The sequence below is a fragment of the Rhinolophus sinicus genome, linkage group LG09 (genome assembly GCF_036562045.2).
Source record: "Rhinolophus sinicus isolate RSC01 linkage group LG09, ASM3656204v1, whole genome shotgun sequence".
Taxonomy (NCBI): domain Eukaryota; kingdom Metazoa; phylum Chordata; class Mammalia; order Chiroptera; family Rhinolophidae; genus Rhinolophus; species Rhinolophus sinicus.
The window spans coordinates 38,038,735-38,053,401 of NC_133758.1; the positions used below are offsets into that span (position 1 = coordinate 38,038,735).

Below are 14,667 nucleotides of genomic sequence, written 5' to 3' on the forward strand. Positions count from 1 at the left end.
TAGAACCTAGAATATATAAAGAACTGTGAAAACTTAGTAAAAAAAAAAGGCAATCCAATTAGAAAATGGACAAAAGACTTGAAAGATATTTCACTGATGAAGATACACAGATGGCACATAAGCACATGAAAATATGTTCAACATCATTAGCTATTAATGGATAATTTAATTAAAACCACAAAGTATCATTATACACTTAACAAAATGGCCAAAATAAAAAACACTAACACCAAATGCTGGAAGGATGTGTAGAAACTGGATCATTCATACACTGCTGCTGGGAATGTAAAATAGTACAGCCACCCTGGGCAACAACTTGGCACTTTCTTACAAAATGAAACATGCAATTAACATATGACCCAGTAATTGCACACTTAGACATTTATACCAGGGAAAGAAAAACTTATATTCACAAAAAAACCTGCTATGAATGTTCATAGCATTTCCATTCATAACAGCACCAAACTGGGCAAAACCCAAATAGTCTTCAATAGGTGAATAGTTCAACAATATGGTACATCCATACCACAGAATACTACTCAGCAATAAAACTCTGATACATGCAACAACTTGGATGAATCTCAAGGGAAGAAACTGAACCCCAAAAGCGTTCATACTGTATGATATCATTTATATAACATTTTGTAATGACAGAATTTTAGAAATAGAGGACAGATGAGTGCTTGCTGTCAGAGATTAGGCCTATGGACACCAAGCAAAGGTGTGTGGCAGAGGATAAAGAGGTGGGTGTGGTTATATAAGAGCAACATGAGGAACCCTGTGGAGTTGGAACTGTTCACTCTGTTGATTGTGGGTACACAAATGTACACAGGTAATAAAATATGACAGAACTTAATTATACACAAATGAGTACAAGTGAAACTGGAGGAATCTGAATAAAATAGGTGGCTTGTATCAATATCAATATCCTAATTGTGATATAGAACCACAGTTTTGCAAAATGTTACCATTGGCAGAAAATGGGCAAAGTATACAAGTTTTTTACAAGTGAATCTATAATTATCTCAATAAAAATTATTCCATTGGGAAGAGGGAAAAGTCGAAGAACGATAAAACAGATTGGTAAAATGTTGGTAACTGTTAGAGCTGGGTAACCAGCATACAGAGGTTCATTATACTATTCCCTTTATATATCTTTTTGTGTTTAAAATATTCTATAATAAAAAGTTAAAATAAATCAAATAAACCTAAAAATAAATCAATCTCAATTTTCTCTACTGGCTTTTTCTCACCAACATTTAAACATATGCTAGTCTCTCTTAAACAAAATCTTAAAGACTACTTCACTTCAATCCTATCTCTTTGTCTCAACCCTTTAAAAAGCCAAATATTATCATCATACCTCAGCTCACAGCAACCTGGTTTTTACCCCTACTCCTACCAGAGTTTAGCCAAAGTAGCCTATACATCAGTTATCCTTTACATACTCTATAGTCTATATTTTGTCTTCTTAAGTGAATACTCAAGAATACTCATTCACTTGACCGTCAACATGTTTTAAGCAGGGCTCGAGAAAGGATGCACTTCAAAATTACTATTTCACCCCGGATCAATCTCCTAAATTCCAAACATGTATATTCAGTTGCCTCAAAGTGTCTGTGGGTCAGGAATCTGTACAGATTAGCTAAGCCCTCTGGCTCAGGTTTTCTCACAAGCCTGCAATCAGGTTGTTCCCCATGGCTGCATTCATCTCAAGGCTCACGGGGCAGGATCCCTTTCCAAGTTCACTCACATGGTTGTTAGTGAGACTCAGTTACTCGTGGACTTTGGACTAAGGACCTCAGTTCTATACTGGGTTTTGAACAGAAGCATCCCTCAGTTCCCTACCACACAGACCCTTCCCCAGGGCAACTCACAACATGGAAGCTGGGTTCCACCAAAGTGAGCAAGTGAGATAGGGAGGCTGAGTGAGATGTAAGTCACCATCTCTTTGTAATCTAATTTCTGAAGTGATAGCCCATGCCTTAGAAGTCACTAGGTTCTGCCCATGCCCAGGGGGAGAGGATTACACAAGGGCATGAACACCAGAAGGTGGGGGATCACTGAAGGCCATTTTAGAGGCGCTTACTACAGTTCCAATAAGCAAGCATCTCAGTCTCAGCAAGTCCAAACCTCAGTTCTCTTCCCCTCAAATTTAGTGCTTCATAATCCCTAATAGCAGTGCCACTTTGTTGGTGAAATCCAGCAATGGAGGCACTATCTTTAACCTCTCCTTCTTCAATACCTCCTTCTCTCCTTCCATTGCCCCACAGTACCATCCAAATAATCATCAAATTGTATCAACTCTACTACTGAAGTTTCTTTGGAATCTGCCTCATTTCCATTTGTCCCCCAACCCTAACAAAAATGAGTAGCATCTTCCATCTGGACTACTTCCATAGATTCTTATGTGGTCTCCTTGCTTTCAGTCTTTATTTCATCCAATCTACTGACCAAATTTACTGTAGTCTGAGAAACTTTTGAAAAATAAATATGAAAAAAAAAAAAAGAAAATCTGAATGTGGCATTCCTCTACTTAGAACCTGTATTAGTAAGAACCATTTCTCAGTAGGCAAACTAAGACAGTGTTGGGACGGTTTTTTTCCTGCGGGCCCCGCTAGGAGCTCCATCCCCCTCTTATCGGAGCTGTTTCTGGCAGGCTCCATAGTTAGAGGCCTCCCCATCAAAACAATGTTGAGCGATCACAGCTGCTAGGGACGGACCTCCCCGGCACCCGGCCAGATTTCCCCCCCAACCCGGAGGCCTAACCATATAAAACAAAGTGCCCCACCCCAGTAAGTGCTCAGTTTTGGGGAACAATCCCGCTGAGCCTGCAGGCGTAATAAAGCTGTGTTCTCCCTGATCTCTGTGTGCCGCTTGAGTCTCTCGGTCCTCGCTGCTTTTCCGCAACAACAGCATACAGCTGGACTTAGACAAAAGGATCTAAGGGCTGTAATATTTACTCTTGATGCACAGAGGCTTTCTCTATACAGAAAACAAAGATGGACCCCGGCAACCTAGCCTCATCCCAGAAGTCTCCCAGAAAAGAAAGCTACCACTATCTCTAGTTAGAGAAGTCCAAAGAATGGATTTATACTGGCTAGATTTGAATCACATATTTATCACTACAGCCAGGAGGATAGAAACTATGATTCTACCTGTGTCATGTGAGTACCTCTGTGGTTGGATAAATGTAATCTGTTACTAGAAAGACATACACAACAATAATCTAGAGAATGACAATAACCATATCAAAACTCTTCAAGGCCTCTTGTTCCCTTAAAGGCATTCTATGACCTGGTCCATTTCTAGCTTCATCTTGTCCCTTTTTTCCATTGCTTCAGCAGCCCTGAATGCCTTCCAGTTAGTAGAACATATTAGTTTTTTTCTGCTTGGTCTTCCTACATGCTATTTCCTTTGTCTAAAATACTCCTCCCTTTTTAACCTTCCACACTTTTTCACCTGGTTATCTTTCATGTCTCAGATGTTTACTTAAACGTTACTTCCTCAGGGGGACCGCCCTAACAGCTAGAGTTCCCATGATGCCCCATACTCTCTCCATTATAATACTAATTTGGTCTTGTTAGGACTATTTATTTGATCATTTAACATTCTTACTACACAGTAAGCTCTCCGAGGACAGGGATGGAGTCTCTTTTCTCATCGTGAAACCCTAAGGCCCAGCACTACATTTGGCAGATATAAGTGTTCAACAAAAATGTCTTGAAATAATAAATGAATAATATGTTGGAAGAACCATAGACAAATTGAAGGGAAAAGAGAAAATAAAGGGATAATAAATAATAATAGCTACCATTTATTAAGTACTTGCTGTGAACCAGACAGTGTGTAAGACACTTAACATGTATTATTACCTCATTCAACTGTCACATGAATTCCATGAAGCAGGTGCTATTTTAATATCTACTTTACTGTTACAGAAACTAAAACTTAGAGAAGTTAACTGCCCTACATGTTTGTTATCTGGGTTCCACATTCATGATAATGATAGCTAATTAATATACAAATATTTATTGAATAAACTGCATGATGCAATACAAAGAGCAGAGGCTTTGGAACCAGAAAAATTTAAGTGTGAATACGGGCCCTATCACTTTCTAGCTGGGTACCTTCAGCAAGCTATGAAACCTCTGAATTATAGATCCCACAAATACAAAAAGGGGATTAAATACTGGCCTTAACATTAGATAACGAACATAAAACAAATGGTACAAACTAAGTATTACTTAAATGTTATTTTACTTCCTTCCTAGCCCCTCCACTGTATATCATGTAGTAGAAATAGATTTACCATCTAGATTCTCAAAGATCTTACTATCCAGTTGATGTGAGAAGACAATTAAATATACCTGAAATTAAAGAGAATATGAGGCCAAATAGCAAATAATGTACAATGCACTATGTTACAGATTATAAATTCAGAAAAAGGAAAAGATCCATGATGACTAGAGTGAATCAGAGACGGCTTGATGAAGGAGAAATGTGGGGCAATCTTGGAGGATAAGTAAACATGGAGAATGGCATGTTTACTTAGAAAAGGTGTTGTCGTCTCCTCTCTCCACCTACAAGGGCAGACGCATATATTATATTAGTGGAACCATTAAGCTACCCTCGTAATTAAAGAGGATGGGTAAGAATTAGGGAAGACATTGATGGGCAGACGGTTGAGCTGAGATTTGATAAAATAGGAAATATGGAGGTAATAATACTCGTAGTTTAGGGTCAGGAAAAGGACAGAATGAGGAATGATAATGAATCTTATCTTTTTCATGAGAATATCATGAAGGATTCATTTTTCTTTTCCCAAGATGAGAGGTATTACCTCTCCAAAATACCAAAGATATTTTTCATTTATAGAAAAGTGAACTAAAGCAAAAAGAAAACAGACCTGTTTTCATGCTGTAAGATAACCATCAAGAAGGAGACCCAAGGCCTCTAATTGTGGCTCACATAACTTTTTGTATTACTAAATAATATTTACATACTGGTCAAAATCTGTTAACCTTGGCTTACTTATAACTCATATCAAATATCATTTATAGACAGAATATTTTGTGACATATTTTAATAAACAAGTGCCATTATAAACTTTACCCCACGTAAAAGGTCATAGCACTCTCAAGTAAACACAATGAATAACTCCATACAAAGATGCAAATTATAATTTCAGATCCTGAAAAAAAATCTGTCTCATCCTTCCAATGTATCTTTAAAAATGCCCACTATAGGTATTTTTATATCCTTACCCTTTTACAGCTCATTACAAAGGAACTATCAATCAGTTCTATAGCATTCTTAAAACATTTTAAATGAGTCAATGTGGTTTATTATACCCCAGTCTTCTCCCATTATTCCCTTCATTTTCGGCTCTAAAACTTGGGCATTATTTTCTAGCCATATGCTTCATGCCACGCTGGGGATTACGTAACTTTTTGTTTTTATCAAAATGGTACACTTTTGGTGTAAGCTACATCAGGCTTTTCTTAAATTTACAATTCTAAAAAAATTACTTACAAAACAGAACTAAAACTAGTGGGCCCCATTAAATAGAAAAATACTTTAAAAAATGATAAGACTCTTTCTAGTGTTTTTTTTTTAACACTTCACATTTGATAAGATTTATCAATAAAAGTGAATTATTACCTTCCATAACTGAGAGAAAATACAGACACTGCTACAAGTTGGAAATACACTGTGTATTCTCATAACCAGTGTCTCAATTTCCAAAATGCACAATAAACATGAAATTTGAGAGATAAGAAAAATAGGATCCTTCTGAATTCAAAGCCTAGGACTTGGAAGATTTGGGATAATCAATCTTTGGTCACCAGGGCACTTTTGTCCTTTTTAATTTTTGTAAACCACTAAGATTATTAAATATAACTAAAACTTGGCAGGAGTGTTACTGCTATTCTGAATATTTAAAAGTTTTTCAGAAATGTGGAAGGTCAATTTAAAGTAGGGTATGATCTCTCAAAGACTTTCAGTATTATTTAAACAACAACAACAAAAGTGGCAAAACAGTGTAGATGCTTGAGGCTTAGCGCCTCGAAAAGGCTGCCAAATATTGGGGTGCAAATATTAGGACAATTATATTTAACAGGTGAAAGTGACGAGTGGTTTAGCCTTTTTAATGGTTTCTTTATCAGCAAGGATTTAATTTTACATTGACTTAGTCTATATTTCAGGGACAGACATGATCAATTTTCAGTTTTTATTATAATTATGATTAAACAGCAGCTCCCCACGTGAAGAAACTTAACTTTTTCTTGCATTGTGTGAATTCCTGAGGAAGTGGGCCATGTGCATTCAGATAGGCTGTTAGAGGTTGAAAGAAATCTTTTTATTCCTTATTGTTAGAAACAGTATTAACATCTCTTCTGGAGTCAAGACTGCTAAAACACACACACGCACATGCACACACATCTTGCGCCTGTGGCTATCGTTAAACAAAGGCAGTTGCATAACAGAGACCTATTAAATACCAACTCTGACACTTCCAGCCCAAATTTCAAAAAACATCATCTCTCTCAATGAAGGGAACGAAGCAATTTTCACGAGTGGGAGACTCTCCTTTCCCCCTACACCGAGTGGTGGGCTGGGACAGCAGGGTAAGGAAGGCCTGACACTGGGCAGGGGACGGTGGTCAAAACGTTGCTCGCTTACCGCTGTGGATCCTTTCTTCACCGCTTCCTGCGCATATTCCACTTGGAAGAGGTGTCCATCTGGGGAGAAGACAGTGATTGCCCGGTCATACCGAGACTCCATAGCTCAGGGCTGGGCGATTCCCACTCTGTGTCGAACAAACTGCACCGTAGGCCGAGGCACTGCTCCTGTCTCCACGTACCACCCGGAAGTGCCGGCCAGGCTCTCCAGATGCAGACCGGAAGTGCCTGTGCACGCTCTGCCACAGGCTGCTCGGAGTCCGCGAGCCCTTGACTCCAACTGCTGCTGAGTCCTCGTGCCCACCCTCCTGTGTGAAGCTGTGCCTGCAGGTTGGCAGAATTCCTCTGCTACTTTTAGTGCCTGACACATAATTTCAGTTTTCTCACCATGGTATGTAAATTATTAAGCAGTAAATTATTAATTTTACCAAATCTTGACTCTTGAGTACCTATCTTTATAATACTCAGAAGGATAAAATGGCAAGTACACACATAAGGCACATTTGTTGTATCTTTCAATAATTGTTTTACAATAATTGTGAAGTTTTAAGGCCAAAAGTTGGGAAGTACTGGGATAAAGCATTGCTAGTATCCGTAGATGATTAAGCTGCCTGCCGGTAGAGAAAGATAGTATCATTCAGAAACTCAAGTAATTGTTGCAGTTTTTCATGTGCAGTATCCTGTGCACAGTTAAAATTATCTATGCACACAAAAGAAATGGTGTGGCCAAAGAACAAGAGAAACAGTAAGTATTAGAAACAGACTAAATAAGATCCAGATAATGGAGTTAGCAGATGCAGATTTTCAGAAAAAATAAGATAATTATATTCAAGGGATTAAATACAAGATAAAGATTTTCAGCAGGGACTAGAACTATCAATAAAGCACCTATTGGAAATGGTAGAAATGAACACTACATTAATTGAGATTGAGAGCTCAATACATGGATTAAGTCCATTACCAGATTAAACCTAGTTGAAGAGAGAAGTGGGGAGCTAGAAGATAGTTTAAACATATGTATAGCTATATAATCTCCATATCAAAGCAGAAACACTTAGCGCAGGTTATCATCACTTGAGAATCCTATGAAACATTTAAGAAAGAAATAGAATTAATCTTACATACTCATCATAAAAATAGACCGCTTCCATACTTGTTTTGTGAAGCTGCATAAACTTAGTAACAAAACCTGAGGATACTCAAAGAAAGGAAAATTACAGGCGTTTCGCTCATGAACATGTATACAAAAATTTTAAACAAAATATTAATAAATGGAAACAAGCAGTATACAAACAGATACATGTAACATTTACATCATACCAATTGAGTTTATTCTAAGAAGCAATCAATGTAATTCACCAGATTAACAGAATAAAGCAGCAATTGTCAAACTACTTCCCTGTGACAAAATCTGGCCCACTCCTGAGCCTGTTTTTTAAATAAAGTTCTGTTGGACTATAGCTATGCCCATTCATTTCTACATTGTTTATTACTGCTTTCTTGCTAAAATGGCAGAGTAGAATAATTACAATAGACCCTGGATGGCCTAAAAAACCTAAAATATTTACTGTCTGGTCCTTTATTTGTATAACTTTGTTAACTCATGAAATGGAAAAAATTTACCACAACAAATGCATAAAAGCATTTAATAAAATTCACCACCTCATACAACTGTATTGACTTATAATCTACTAATAGAAAGAAATTCCCATAATCTGTTAAGGGGCTCTACAAGAAATCTCCAGAAAACATCGTACTTGATGGTTAAATGTTTAACCTTTTTTCATTTGAGATCAGCAACAGACGTGAGAGTGCCTGCTATCATCACTTCGATTCAATTTTGTACTGGAGATCCTTCTAAGCAGTATAAGACAGAAAAAAGAAATAAGTATTGGAAGGAAAAAATGAAAAGCATGTTATTTTTAGATGACCTAATTATGTATCTAATAAAGAGTCCAAAATAAATTACAGATAAATTACTAGAATTAGTGAGTTTAGGAAGGTAGATGGACACAAGATTGATATAAAACAAACCAATATATTTCTATAAACCAAAAAAAAAAAAATTAGAAAATGAAATAAAAAAGATATCATGTACGAGTATGATAGTGTATTTCCAGGAAAGACATATAGGCCTCTACACAGAGATACCTAAAATATTATTGGAAGAACCTAAAGAAGATCTAAGTAAGGGAAGGTATAAATCAGATTCATGAATCAGAAAACTCAAATTGATCTAGATATTTAATGCAATACCAACAAGAATTCCAACACTTTTTTTCCTTGGAAATTACTTTAATACTTAAATTTTGTACAGTATGATGAGTTTTTACGAATGTAAACACCCATATAACCATGACCACAATACCATCCCCCAAAGTTCCCTTATGCTCCTTTGCAGTCAGTATTCCCCATCCCACGTCAACCATTGACTTACTTTCTGTTACTATAAATTCATTTTGTTTTATCTAGATTTTTGTATAAATGGAATCAACAGTATGTACTCTTTTGTGTCTGACTCCTTTTATGCAACCTACTGTTTTTGAGGGTCATCCATTTGTTACATAATTAATAGTTTGGTCCTTTTCATTCCTAGCAGTATTCTATTATATGAACGTATCATAATTTATTCATTCACCTGTGTTGAGTATTTGGGTTGTTTCCAACTATACAATATTTTTACCAAAGGTGGTATGAATGCTCAAGTCTTTGTGTGGGCAATACATTTTCATTTCTTTGGGGTAAAGGGTAAATACCCAAAAGTGCAGTTGCTGGTTCACTTAAAGTTAAGTATATGTTTAACTTTATAATACTCACTAGTTGTTTTCCAGAATGGTTGTATCATTTTGCACCCCCAATGGCAATGTATGAATGTTCCAGTTGTTCCACATACTCTCCAAAACTTGATGTCACTCTTTTTAATTTTAGCCATTTTAGTGGATGTGTAGTGGTTTCTTGAAGTGGCTTTAATTTGCATTTCTATGATGATTAATGACAGAGAGCAACTTTTCATGTATTTATTGGCTACTGATATATAATCATTGTGAAGTATCTTTAAATGTTTTGTCCATTTTTGTTAATAGGGTTGTTTGTCTTATTGTAAGTGTTCTTTATATTAATGTATTCTGGATATGAGTTCGTTTTCATGTTTCATAAATTCATATGTTTTCTCCTAGACTATGTCTTCACTTTTCATTTTTTTATAATATCTTTGAAGAGCAGAGTTTTTAATTTTAATGAAATCCAATTTATAAATTTTTCTTTTATGCTTCTTGCTTTTGTGTCATAAGAAACATTTGCTTAACTCAAGGTCATAAAGATTTTCTGTTTTTTTGCAGAAGTTTTACTTTTTACATTTAGGTATATCTATTTTAAATTAACTTTGGTGTATATGTGAGGAAAAGGTCAAAGTTCATTTTTAAAAACATGGATATCTATCTGTTCAAAACAGTCCTTTCTCCATTGAATTATCTTGGCATCTGTGTTATTATAGTTTCCAATGGCTGCCGTAATACATTACCACAATCTTGGTGGCTTAAAATAAATTTATTTTCTTACAATTTTGGAAGCCACAAGGCTGAAATCATGGTATCTACAGGATTGCACTATAATATAATGCTATTATTTTTCTTTTAAGAAACTGTATAATAAATGTGATTGTTAAGTTAGTTTAATATATATTCGAACAGTAGTTTGAATATTGAATCACTTATCAGTATTTTAGTGCACATTGCCTAATTCAGCCATAAATGTTAGATGGGAAAAAACACTGTTATTAGTTTCCTATTTCTGCTCTAACAAGTTATCACAAATTTAACAGTTTAAAGCAACACATATTATCTTACAGTTCTAGAGGTAGGACGTCCAAAATGGGCCTCACTGTGTTACAATTAAGATTTTAGCAGGTTGGTGTTCCCTCTGGAGGTTCTAGTGGAGAATCTACTTCCTTGTCTTTTCCAGCTTCTAGAAGCCACCCACATTCCTTGTCTCATGACCCCCTTCCATCTTCAAAGCCAGCAATAGCCAGTCAAGTCTTTCTCAAGATACCATATCTCTGATTATGACCCTTCAACTCACTGTTCCTCATTTATGGATATTTGTGATGACTTTGAGCTCACTCAGATGATCCTGGTTAATCCCCATATTTTAAAGTCAGCCAACTAACAGCCTTTATTCTATTTAGAACCTTAATTCCACTTTGCCATGTAACCTCTCATATTCACAGATTCTGTAGATTAGGAGGTGGCCATCTTTGTCAGGATAAAATTATTCTGCCTACTGCACCCATTCATAGGAAAATTAGTTAACAATTCATAGGGAAATTAGTATATCATAATCCTCTCTGTAAATTGTGAAGCAGTTCAAGAACAGTTAATATATTCTTTTTCTAAAGGTAGAGTAACTGCACATCATGCACAAGGTCAGACAACATGCTAAATTGGAAAAAGATCACTTGATCTCTAAATTAGAGCCAGAAAATTTCCCAAGGGTAGACTGCACTATCAAGAACTTTTGAACATTTCTACTCTTAAAGTATATATTTTTCTCCTTATTAGATTAAGAACAATCTTATCCTTGTTGAGCAATTTGTAATGTCCCACGTATTTTTTTACCTATTTTACATGTTAAAATTTGGGACAATCTTTAAGACTCATGTAAGATAATCACTTAGCATAGTGGCTGTATATAATAAATGCTAAATAAATAGTAATTAAACACATTATTTCTATATATCTTTAGATAGGGCAGTTGTTTTTCAGTAAGGCAAATGAAATATAGAAATGGCCTGTCCAGTAGCATGCCATTGGTGGAAGAACTGGGAACTCCAAACCTGTGCATTTCTCACAGTGAATTAAGGTTGCATAGAGCTTCACATAGAAACTATTTTTTTAAAGCAATACCTTCCTATAACATTAAACACCAAAATATAATTGATTCAGCTCCTCCTTAATTCAGTCTAAGTTTGATACTGTAAAAAGAGATGAAAATGCACTAAATAGGCTTTGTTACGGTCTACTTTGAATTAAATCTTCCGGAGTATTGAAAAAGTTTTATGGAGAATTGGGACAGGTGATTTGTTCTTGCCTGGAATAATGAATATATATATTATATAGTCACCTTATAGTTTTGAAATCTGTTAAAGCCCCAACTCAAAATGACTCATCAAATGCCATGGAAAGGGTGAGCAGAAATAGTTTGAATTACCTGAGGAGTTTTGCTGTGAGCCCATTTATGAACAGACAGGCTTGGTCAGTGCCTTTCCAAATGTATTCTAAGAATTTATGGCAGCACAGGGGCTTAAAATATCAGCAAATTTGATAGTCCGTGTGCTCTGTTAATTATAAAACAATATTACAGAAATGTTTCTATGAAAGTAATCTCAATTATCTGCACATGCATAATATGTTTTTTGTGGATTAAGATAATTTTTAATGCCATGATTATGTAGTTTCACAAAATATTGAGCATATTCCTGGAGCACTTCATCAGTTCCATGAAATGCATTTAAGGAATACAAACAAGTTCATGTAAAACAAAACTTGAAACATTGAAAATCAAACATGGACAATTTTCTTACTACCTTTTTTGAGTTAAATGTGTCTATATTTATTGGTATGAATAATCAAGATTTGTTCATGCAGATCTTTTATTTAGTCTGAGCCACTGTATATCTTCTTCTATTAGGATTATTCTTAAAAACTGTCACCTCTTCCTTGTGTGATTTCAGTTCCTCTGTCAGATGTCTTCTCAATCCAGACCAGCCTAAATAATGGGACTGATTTTTCTGGATGGGGCGATGGTTGCCTGGGTAGCTCTTTTTTAAGTTCCCGCAGTCATTTCTCAGACTTGGCCAACCTCCCATCTTTATTCTCCATTTTCTTAACTAAATGCTGGGGTCTCTTTATTTTCCTTTTCGTCCCAACTCTGCTACCACTCAATCTGTACCTTGGGATTCCTTTCTCTTCAAAACTAGTGAAGTGAGGCAGGATTTACTAAGTGCCCTTAATTATCTTTCCCTTAACTCAAGGCTCTTACAGTTACAAAGATCTAAGAAAGTTCCTCTAGGCTACAATCTACCCTCTCATTCTCTGAATTTTCTACTGTTCCACATTAAACTGTGTTTACCAAGGAAGCATGAGAGAAAGATAGTGTCCCATTAAAGTGTCTTCTCTAAGGGAGATGATTTGTATTTCTGGCTGGACCTTTATTCCAATGCTTCCCAACCAATTTCTATGTGAGACACATAGAAAACACATGGTATCACAGAAAAGACTGGTTATCCATGCCTCGAGTCTAGCCTGTCAGTGCCTTAGGTCCTACCCACTTACTGTGAAGGAATAAGCACCTTGGGCTGACCTATTACCCATTTTTAGTTGATACCCTTTCCTGTTGTTGGGGAGCTGTAATTTAAACAAAGAAAGTAGCTCCTGAGTACCTCCTTGGAATAGAAATCCCCTTAGCACTTTTTTTTTTTTTAAACCAAGCTATAGAAATTTAGACTATTCCTACTGGTTCATGTTGCTCTTTAAGATTTCATTGCTATCTGCCAAGCAGACAGAACTGGAACAGTAGGACAATGTGTCATTTTTCCCACTGAAATATTGTTCTTAACTATTTAGGTACTTTTATGTAAATATCAAGATGATGATAAAAGCCAGGTGTTGAACATACAGTATTTGTGGTGGACAAGACTTAGTTTCTGTGTTCAGGAGAAATTTTTCCAACATGATGAGATTACATTAAATTCAAATATACCAGAGTTGTTTTTTCCCCCCCCAGGGCTTAGAGTAGTGAAAGACAATTAAATTCTTAAGAATAATTACTGTTGTTAGAAGTATAAATTCTCTTCCCTTTATTCATAGGCTGGCTTGAATTTTTTTCATGTTAGGTCTTTGTTTAAATATAAGAGAAGACTTCCCATCCTAACTCACGTGTGTCCCTGTCTATTCTCAGTTCCTTGTTTGCTAGTCTTTCTTAGAACTTTACCTATATGCATATTTATTTGGTTTTAGTCTGTCAGCCCTACCCGAATATAAGCTCCTTGAGAGCAGGTCCCTTATTGAACTTGTTCACAGTTGTATTCTAGGTGCCTACGATAAAGCCCATAGGTAGAACGCACCCTAATGTGCTGAATGAGACTTATGACCTTTTTGTGGAGAGCATTTATTTGAAACAAAAAACTTTAAATTTTGTTCTTTATTTTTTCAGTTTATATATAAACTGAGGGATTGATTTTGAGCCTCGTTAATTTTGGGTGACATTGTATATAGACTTTTCCTTTGTGTTAGGTGGAAATGTAAATTTACAGAATAATTTTTAAAAACCTCACACCAACACATTACCCACATTTGCCCGTCGTCCTTACATAATTTGAGAGCTTTGTTGTTTTTTTTCCTAACACTGAGTTGAAGCCTGGCAGCTTGGGCCTAACTTACAAGGCACTAAGTATGTAATTGGAAAAGAGTGAGGGTGCCCTATTTCAAAACTTAATTCGAAAAATCCAAATCAGACGAAATAGACCCGACGTTTCTAAGTGTTTGTCCCAAGAAGCGAACCCCTCCTCTGGTACGCCAGCCAAGTTGGCCGACTGCCCCTGAGTACTGGACACAGCCCTGTTTCCCGATTTTGAATCAGGCTCGCTTCCAATTGTTAGTGACGACGTGTGCGCGTGCGAGACTGTGGACCCAGAGGTGCGCATTTGGGGCGTAGCCGAGCCGTTTAAACCAGCGAATCCGCGTTCACCTAGTCCTCCACCTCTACCTCCTGTCAGCAGATGCTCCAGCGGTTTGCACCGATTCCCGTGTCTTGACCTTCCTCCTCCCCTATCCGGGGTGCCTAGACAACTCGAGGAGGGGTGAGGATAAAGTTGGAAAAATTGAACTAGATCAACAACAGTGCCGAAACGCAGTTGGAGGGACCTTTCAGCGCGCCGAGGAGGGAGGCAACTTGCACCCGCGTGAAAGGGGCGGGCCAGTTCGGG

General features: G+C 36.6%; 1 protein-coding gene across 1 annotated transcript in view; it reads right to left on the bottom strand.

The window, feature by feature from the left end:
• Positions 1–6,789, bottom strand: part of PSMA8 (proteasome 20S subunit alpha 8) — a 32,190-nt gene extending 25,401 nt beyond the window's left edge. The window contains exon 1 of the mRNA XM_019741177.2: positions 6,688–6,789. Coding sequence (XP_019596736.1) covers positions 6,688–6,789 — 102 coding nt within the window. The remainder of the gene's footprint in view (positions 1–6,687) is intronic.
• Positions 6,790–14,667: the final 7,878 nt, after the last annotated feature.